The 9833-nt window shown below is 46.9% G+C and overlaps 1 protein-coding gene across 1 annotated transcript in view; it reads left to right on the top strand.

Moving 5' to 3' along the window:
• The first annotated feature begins 2317 nt into the window (after positions 1 to 2317).
• Positions 2318 to 9833, top strand: part of LOC115198692 (SLIT-ROBO Rho GTPase-activating protein 1-like) — a 29915-nt gene continuing 22399 nt past the window's right edge. The window contains exon 1 of the mRNA XM_029760850.1: positions 2318 to 2933. Within this exon, the coding sequence (XP_029616710.1) occupies positions 2867 to 2933 (67 nt within the window). The 5' untranslated portion in view covers positions 2318 to 2866. The remainder of the gene's footprint in view (positions 2934 to 9833) is intronic.

Below are 9833 nucleotides of genomic sequence, written 5' to 3'. Positions count from 1 at the left end.
ACAATGTTGTTGATCCATCCTCAGTTCTCGTATCACAGCCATTAAACTCTGTTTTAAAGTCACCATTGACCTCATGGTGAAATTCCTAAGCGGTTTCCTTCCTCTCTGGGTTAGGGAGGACACCTGTATCTTTGTAGTGAGTGGTTGTATTGACACACCATCGAAAGTGTAATTAATATCTTCACCATGCTCAAAAACTTTACCGTGCCCTTCTTTGCTTGACATTGGGAAACCTCCTTGGTCTTTGTGATTGAATCTGTGTTTGAAATTCACTGTTCACCTGAGGTAACTTTCAGATAATTGTATGTGTTAGGTACAGAGATAAGGTAGTCATTAAAAATGAAAATCACTATTATTACACACAGAGTGAGTCCATACAACTTATGTGACTTGTTAAGCACATGTTTACTCTACTTATTTAGGCTTGTCATTGCAAAGGGGTTTAATTTTTGACTCAAGACATTTCAGCTTATCATTCTTCATTAATTCGTAAACATTTGTAAATACAGAATTCCACTTTGACATTATGGGGTATTGTGTGTAGGCCAGTGACACAAAATCTCAATTTAATACATTTGAAGTTCAGGCTGTAACACGACAATGTGGAAAAAGTCAAGGACTAGAAAAATACAGGGATGTAGTCTATGTTCCTAGGTCAAGGGGCGTGGATACTTTCTGAGGGCTCTGTACATGTAGGCAGGTGTAAATTGAAACAATCTGCTTTTCTCAACGAGTTCAAAGCACTTGAACGCATCCAACTGGTAAATACCACCTTCCCACTTGGTTATGAAGGCAGGGTAAGTTAAATGGCCAACTAGGCAACATTTGTTTTGGACTTGCCTGTTTTGCATGTTATTTTGGCTTTGGTACCTGTCACATATCAGTTTGCAAACACTGTAAAAAATATAATTGAATTAACAAAGCCGCATACAAACATGGTCTCTTTTTTGTTTTCTTGAGTAAGGCAGCTCCAAAATGCAGGTGTTTCAGCCAAGCTCTGTGCTTTCTGTGATGGTGGGGCAAGCCAGCATAAAATACGGAGTGTTGTGCAGTGATTGGCTCAGTGTTGTCACTCCTGGGGACTCCACAGTACGTCACCGCCAAGTCTAAGGGTAGAGCTCTAAAATTCTAGCCCCTTGGGTGCTGCCATTGAGTTACATTAGATGTTCCCATCCAAGAAGGCTCAAGGTGATTGGCCACAGATAAAATGACATCAAATCACGTTATGTCTACAGTAGCTTTGATTAGCCTCCCAAGTTCCCAGTTGTCTTGAAAGCACCATAAATCCAGAGAATGCCAGACTTTGATGACAAAATTTGCCCACTGTGACGCAGAGAGTCGAGAAGTAGGTGCAGGTGGTAAGTTTAATAAAAGAAGGAACATGGAACGATACAACATGTTTCTTGACATGAAACACAGAAACAATACTGCCTGGGGAATGAACCTAAAGGAGTGCCAGATAAAGAGGTAATGGAGTCCAGGTGTGCCTCATGATGAATGTCAGGTGCGTGTAATGATGGTTGCCAGGACCGGTGATTAGTAAACCAGCGACCTCGAACGCCGGAGGGAAGTAGCCACAGGACGACGCCGGCCAGAGTAACGGCCCCGAGGATCGGGCAGGTCGGCGAAAATGGAAATCACGGATGATGTTGGGATCCAGAATGTCATCCACCGGAACGCAACGCCGTTCCTCTGGCCCGTACCCCTCCCAGTCCACAAGGTATTGGAGCCGACCCCCACAACGTCGGGAGTCCAGTAGCGATCTCGAGCTGCAACAAACACTCAAAGTGGACAGTTTTATCTCAATCTCTTCGTTCAAAGAGTCAATCATGGACACACCTAGTGACAGTTGTGGCTGCTTTGCGTGATTTATTGTTGTCTCTACCTTCTTGCTGTTGTCTGTGATCAATAATATTTGTACCCTGTTTTGTGCTGCTGCCATGTTGTGTTGCTACCGTGCTGTGTTATGTGTTACTGCCATGCTATGTTGTATTAGGTCTCTTCATGTAGTGTTGTCTCTCTTGTCGTGATGTGTTTTTGTCCTATTTTAATTTCTTTTTAACGTCCCCTCAGGAGGCCTTTTGGTAGGCTCTCATTGTAAATAAGAATTTGTTCTTAATTGACTTGCCTGGTTAAATAAAACATCTGATTCCATGTGCTTCTTGTCTGTTCAGGCTGCAGAAAAAATAAGACTCGAATCGAAAAAAAACTAAAGATTTGAGTCACTTCAAACTGCCAATGTGAACAAGGCTTAAGTGGTCGCCGTAGGCTTAACTGTCAATCATCTCTGGGTACACGCCCCCGAGCCCCACCCTTTCTCATGGCATTGAGCAGCATGCAGTGTAGCGTAGCTCATAGTTTGTGTGAAAGGTTACTACAGGGTTAGGTCACAGACACATATTGTACATACACTCACGCAAACACCCCGGGAGAGACTTGTACAGGAGGAACTCCGGCGAACGAGAGAGACCAGGGGCGCGTCACAGTGTTCCGCTGGATTACCTAGTGGGCGTGCACCCCTCTCTTACCGCAGCCCAGTGTGTGTAGGCTTCTGCCGCGCTCATTGAGTTCGCTAATGGGAAATTGTTACTACCTGCTTCCCAGTTGACAGCTCACAGAGAACCCGTAGCATGGCTCAGGCGGTCACGGGTGGATCTATGGAAAGGGTGATTCTGGATGATTGAGCGTTTTATCTGCCATCCCTTGAAGAGGAATAATACATTCTGTTGTTGCGGCAGTGAGTGGATCTATTCTCTAGTATGTAACCTGTGGTTTGCGATAGTGCCTCGGGCATCGTGGACGCGCGGTGGAACGGAATAATCAATATTTGGACCGTTATCTGATTGACCATCGTTAGTGCGCCGACATGTCGAACCTGGTCAGGAGCAAGAAGGACAAGGAGATAATTGCAGAGTATGAGAGCCAGGTGAAAGGTATGCTTTTCCAAAAAAAAATTATCACTAACGCGAACCCGCGCACATGCACACCGATATGTACGCACACATATACACCCCTCATACACACCCTCGTGTTTATACACCCCCCTCTCTCATAGGCACATTCATTTACACACACAAACACACCTGTCCATTTACACTACACCTGCCTATTATGTCTGATCTACCGCCTCTCAAACATGGCTTGTTTGGAAAATGGATGTGTAGTGGGGATGACACCTCAGTATGAGACATCAGTATTTCTGGGTTCATCCTGAGTGCTGTAAGGTGCCTGAGGGGGAGAGGATGAGGAGAGAGGGGGGGGATTCTGCAGCGCCCTTGATCATTCTCAGCCATGTGGAAGTGAGGCTGTTTGCCAGTAGTAGGTTACACTAGTCAGTGGGTATAGAGTGGAGTAGTAGTGGGTATAGAGTGGAGGAGTAGTGGGTATAGAGTGGAGTGGTAGCTGGGTATAGAGTGGAGTAGTAGTGGGTTGAGTGGAGTGGTAGCTGGGTATAGAGTGGAGTAGTAGTGGGTTGAGTGGAGTGGTAGCTGGGTATAGAGTGGAGTAGTAGTGGGTATTTGTCATAGCTGGGAGCTCTGTCTGTCTTTCTCTGTCTGTGGTGTTGGTTCTGTTCCACTGTTGGTTTGCATGTATTGGTTTACTTCAGAGGCTGCGACTGCAGCGGGCTCCCCCCGGTGTGTCTGACAAACTGTATATAATGAGCACTGCACTCTGCGTATGGTGGGAGTGGGACACGGCGTAGGTTTCATTGTCTCGTCAACCCCACTGATGTCCCCAAGGAGAGAGGCTTGTTATGGTTACCGTGACAGTCGGACCTCCGCTCAGTGCTGTAACTATGTCCTGTGGCACGGTATGAAATGAGGGGGGCATCTGGGGAGAGCACTGACTGACTGTACAGGTGTTCCACGTGAGACTGATTCTGTTAAATGTCACGTCTTACAATAGCACTGAACTAAATACATCCTCAGTCATGGATGGATGTTGAATACAGACTTGTATCACGGGTGACCTGGCTGACTACTTTGTGTGGTGAGCGTTCTGGCCCCCAGAGTAGCCGAGGCATCAGCATCCTACACTGTGTTACACAGAGTGGAAGGGGAGAAGTGATGTGGCTATAATCAAATGAAATGTTATTTGTCACATACGCTGAGTACAACAGGTGTAGACCTTACCAACAATGCAGTTTTAAGAAAAATAAGTTTTAAGTAAAAATAACAGTTAAAGAGCAGCAGTAAAATAACCATAGCGAGGCTTTATACAGGGTGTACCGGTACAGAGTCAATGTGTGGGGGCACAGGTTAGTCGAGGTAATTGAGGTAATATGTACATGTAAGTAGAGTTGGTGTCCACATCACCATCAAACTATCATGGTCCAAACACACCAAGACAAGCTTCCTGCCATCCAGGACCTCTATACTTGGCAGTGTCAAAGGAAGGCCCCAAAAATTGTTAGACTCAGCCACCCGGCCCAAGTGATGTACTGGTCAGTACGCACTACCCTCTGTAGTACCTTGCGGTCGGAGGCCGAGCAGTTGCCATACCAGGCGGAGATGCAGTATGCTCTCGATGGTGCAGCTGTAGAACATTTTGAGGATCTGAGGACCCATGCCAAATCTTTTCAGTCTCCTGAGGAATAGGCTTTGTTGTGACCTCTTCACGACTGTCTTGGTGTGTTTGGACCATGATAGTTTGATGGTGATGTGGACACCAAGGAACTTGAAGCTCTTAACCTGCACCACTACAGTCCCGTAGATGAGAATGGGGGTGTGTTCGGTCCTCCTTTTCCTGTAGTCCGCAATCATCTTTGTCTTGATCACGTTGAGGGAGAGGTTGTTATCCTGGCACCACACGGCCAGTTCTCTGACCTCCTCTCTATAGGCTGTTTCATCGTTGTCAGTGATCAGGCCTACCACTGTTGTCGTCGGGAAAAACTTAATGATGGTGTTGGAGTCGTGCCTGGCAATGCAATCATGGGTGAATAGGGAGTAAATCAAATCACATTTTATTGGTCACATACACATGCTTAGTAGATGTTAATGCGAGTATAGCGAAATGCTTGTGCTTCTAGTTCTGACAGTGCAGTAATAACTAACAAGTAATCTAACAATTCCCCAACAATTACCGAATACACACAAATCTAAATAAGAATATGTACATATAAATATATGGATTAGCGATGGCCGAGCAGCATAGGCAAGGTGCAATAGATGGTATAAAATACAGTATATAAACTCAGCAAAAAAAGAAACGTCCCTTTTTCAGGACCCTGTCTTTCAAAGATAATTCGTAAAAATCAAAATAACTTCACAGATCTTCATTTTAAAGGGTTTAAACACTGTTTCCCATGCTTGTTCAATGAACCATAAACAATTAATGAACATGCACCTGTGGAACGGTCGTTAAGACACTAATAGCTTACAGACTGTAGGCAATTAAGGTCACAGTTATGAAAACTTAGGACACTAAAGAGGCCTTTCTACTAACTCTGGAAAACACCGAAAGAAATATGCCCAGGGTCCCTGCTCTTCTGCACGAACGTGCCATAGGCATGCTGCAAGGAGGCATGAGGACTGCAGATGTGGCCAGGACAATAAATTGCAATATCCGTACTGTGAGACGCCTAAGACAGCGCTACAGGGAGACAGGACGGACAGCTGATCTGCTTTGTGTCCCACCACCCACCACCCGCCAACCCCTCTTTACGCTACTGCTACTCTCTGTTCATCATATATGCATAGTCACTTTAACCATATCTACATGTACATACTACCTCAATCAGCCTGACTAACCGGTGTCTGTATGTAGCCTCGCTACTTTTATAGCCTTGCTACTGTTTTTCACTGTCTTTTTACTGTTTTTATTTCTTTACTTACCTACTGTTCACCTAATACCTTTTTTGCAGTATTGGTTAGAGCTTTTAAGTAAGCATTCACTGTAAGGTCTACACCTGTTGTATTTGGCGCACGTGACAAATAAACTTTGATTTGATTTGAGACCACGTGTAATAACACCTGCACAGGATCGGTACATCCGAACATCACACCAACACATGGAACATCACAGGTACAGGATGGCAACAACAACTGCCCGAGTTACACCAGGAACGCATAATCCCTCCATCAGTGCACAGACTGTCCGCAATAGGCTGAGAAAGGCTGGACTGAGGGCTTGTAGGCCTGTTGTAAGGCAGGTCCTCACCAGACATCACCGGCAACAACGTCGCCTATCGGCACAAACTCACCGTCACTGGGCCAGACAGGACTGGCAAAAAGTGCTCTTCACTGACGAGTCGCGGTTTTGTTTCACTAGGGGTGATGGTTGGATTCGCATTTATCGTCAAAGGAATAAGCATTACACCGATGCCTGTACTCTAGAGTGGGATCGATTTGGAGGTGGAGGGTCCATCATGGTCTGGGGTGGTGTGTCACAGCATCATCGAACTGAGCTTGATGTCATTGCAGGCAACCTCAACGCTGTGCGTTACAGGGAAGACATCCTCCTCCCTCATGTGGTACCCTTCCTGCAGGCTGATCCTGACATGACCCTCCAGCATAACAATGCCACCAGCTATACTGTTCGTTCTGTGCGTGATTTCCTGCAAGACAGGAATGTCAGTGTTCTGCCATGGCCAGCAAAGAGCCCGTGCTCAATGGGATTGAGATCCGTCTGGGACCTGTTGGATCGGAGGGTGAGATCTAGGGTCATTCCCCCCAGAAATGTCCTGGAACTTGCAGGTGCCTTGGTGGAAGTGTGGGGTAATATCTCAGGAGGAGATGAACTGCAGAACTTAATGCAGCTGGTGGCCACACCAGATACTGACTGTTACTTTTGATTTTGACCCTCCCCCCTTTGTTCAGGGACACATTCCATTTCTGTTAGTCACATGTCTGTGGAACTTGTTCAGTTTATGTCTTTGTTCAGTTATTTCTCAGTTGTTGAGTCTTGTTATGTTCATACAAATATTTACACGTTAAGTTTGCTAAAAATAAATGCATTTGACAGTGAGAGGACGTTTCTTTTTTTGCTGAGTTTACATATGATATGAGTAATGTTAAATATGAAAACATTATTAAAGTGGCATTATTTAAAGTGACTAGTGATCCATTTATTAAAGTGGCCAGTGATTTGGGTCTCAATGTAGGCAGCAGCCTCTCTGAGTTAGTGATTGCTGTTTAGCAGTCTGATGTCCTTGAGATAGAAGCTGTTTTTCTGTCTCGGTCCCAGCTTTGATGCACCTGTACTGACCTCTCCTTCTGGATGGTAGCGGGGTGCACAGGCAGTGGCTCGGGTGGTGGTTGTCCTTGATCTTTTTGGCCAGCCTGTGACATCGGGTGCTGTAGGTGTCATGGAGGGCAGGTAGTTTGCCCCCGGTGGTGCGTTGTGCAGACCACACCACCCTCTGGAGAGCCTTGCAGTTGAGGGCAGTGCAGTTCCCATACCAGGCTGTGATACAGCCCGACAGGATGCTCTCGATTGTGTATCTGTAAAGGTTTGTCAGGGTTTTGGGTGACGAGCCAAATTTCTTCAGCCTCCTGAGGTTTAAGAGGCGCTGTTGCGCCTTCTTCACCACACTGTCTGTGTGGGTGGACCATTTCAGTTTGTCTGTGATGTGTATGCCGTGGAACTTAACTTTCCACCTTCTCCACTGCTGTCCCTTCGATGTGGATAGGGGGTGCTCCCTCTGCTGTTTCCTGAAGTCCACAATCATCTCCTTTGTTTTGTTGACTTTGAGTGAGAGGTTGTTTTCCTGACACCACACTCCGAGTGCCATCACCTCTTTCCTGTAGGCTGTCTCATCGTTGTTGGTAATCAAGCCCACTACTGTTGTGTCATCTGCAAACTTGATGATTGAGTTGGAGGCGTGCATGGCCACGCTGTCGTGGGTGAACAGGGAGTACAGGAGGGGGCTGAGCACGCACCCTTGTGGGGCCCCAGTGTTGAGGGTCAGCGAAGTAGAGATGTTGTTTCCTACCTTCACAACCGGGGGCGGCCCATCACAGTCCAGGACCCAATTGCACAGGGCGGGGTTGAGACCCAGGGCCTCCAGCTTGGAGGGTACTATGGTGTTGAATGCTGAGCTCTAGTCAATGAACAGCATTCTTACAAAAGTATTCCTCTTGTCCAGATGGGATAGGGCAATGTGCAGTGTGATGGCGAATGCATCGTCTGTGGACCTGTTGGGGTGGTATGCAAACTGAAGTGGGTCTAGGGTGGCCGGTAAGGTGGTGATATGATCCTTGCCCAGCCTCTCAAAGCACTTCATGATGACAGAAGTGAGTGCTACAGGGCGGTAGACATTTAGTTCAGTTGTCTTTGCTTTCTTGGGTACAAGAAAAATGGTGGCCATCTTGAAGCATATGGAGACAGCAGACTAGGATAGGGAGCGATTGAATATGTCCGTAAACACACCAGCCAGCTGGTCTGCGCATGCGCTGAGGACGCGACTAGGGATACCATCTGGGCTAGCAGCCTTGCAAGGATTAACACGTTTTAAGTGTCTTACTCACATCGGCCATGGAGAAGGGGGTGGGGGGGTGGCACAGTCCTTGTAAGTGGGCCGCAACGGTGGCACTGTATTATCCTCAAAGCGGGAGGGAGGGGACTGAGCACGGACACCCCTGAGGGGTCCACGTGTTGAGGATCAGCGTCACAGATGTGTTGATACCTACCCTTACCACCTGGGGGCGTCCGTCAGGAAGTCCAGGATCCAGTTGCAGAGGGAGGTGTTTAGTCCCAGGGTCTTTAGCTTAGTGAAGAGCTTTGAAGGAACTATGGTGTTGAACGCTGAGCTGTAGTCAATGAATAGCATTCTCACGTAGGTGTTTCTTTTGTCCAGGTGGGAATGGGCAGTGTGGAGTGCAATAGAGATTGCATCATCTCTTGGGCCAGTATGCAAATTGGAGTGGGTCTAGGGTTTCTGGGATAAGGGATAAGGGTGTTGATGTGAGTCATGACCAGCCTTTCAAAGTACTGCATGGCTACAGACGTGAATGCTACGGGTCGGTCGTCATTTAGGCAGGTTACCTTAGTGTTCTTGAGCACAGGGACTATGGTGGTCTGCTTGAAACATGTTGGTATTACAGACTCAGTCAGGGACAGGTTGAAAATGTCAATGAAGACACTTGCCAGTTGGTCAGCGTATGCTCGGAGTACACATCCTGGTAATCCGTCTAGCCCTGCGGCCTTGTGAATGTTGACCTGTTTTTAAAGGTCTTGTTCACATCGGCTATGGAGAGCGTGATCACATTGTCATCCAGAACAGCTGATGCTCTCATGCATACTTCAGTGTTGCTTGCCTCGAAGCGAGCATAGAAGTAATTTAGCTTGTCTGGTTGGCATGTGTCACTGGGCAGCTTGCGGCTGCACTTCCCTTTGTAGTCTGTAATACAGTTGTTTGCAAGCCCTGCCACATCCGACGAGCGTTGGAGCCGATGTAGTATGATTCAATCTTAGTGCTGTATTGACGCTTTGCCTGTTTGATGGTTTGTCTCATGGCATAGCGGGATTTCTTATAAGCGATCGGGTTAGAGTCCTGCTCCTTGAAAGTGGCAGCTCTACCGTTAAACTCAGTGCGGATGTTGCCTGTAATCCATGGCTTCTGGTTGGGGTATGTACGTACGGTCACTGTGGGGACAACGTCATCGATACACTTATTGATGAAGCCAGTGACTGATGTGGTCATTGCCATCAGAAGAATCCCGGAACATATTCCAGTCTGTGCTAGCACAACAGTCCTGTAGCTTAGCATCTGCATCATCTGACCACTTCTTCTATTGACCGAGTCACTGGTGCTTCCTGCTTTAGTTTTTGCTTGTAAGCAGGAATTAGGAGGACAGAATTATGTTCAGATTTGCCAAATGGAGGGTGAGGGA

Source organism: Salmo trutta, chromosome 8 (assembly GCF_901001165.1).
Source record: "Salmo trutta chromosome 8, fSalTru1.1, whole genome shotgun sequence".
In the NCBI taxonomy this organism is placed as follows: domain Eukaryota; kingdom Metazoa; phylum Chordata; class Actinopteri; order Salmoniformes; family Salmonidae; genus Salmo; species Salmo trutta.
The sequence above is the reverse complement of the archived record's forward strand: the minus strand, read 5'-3'. Positions and strand labels throughout refer to the sequence as shown.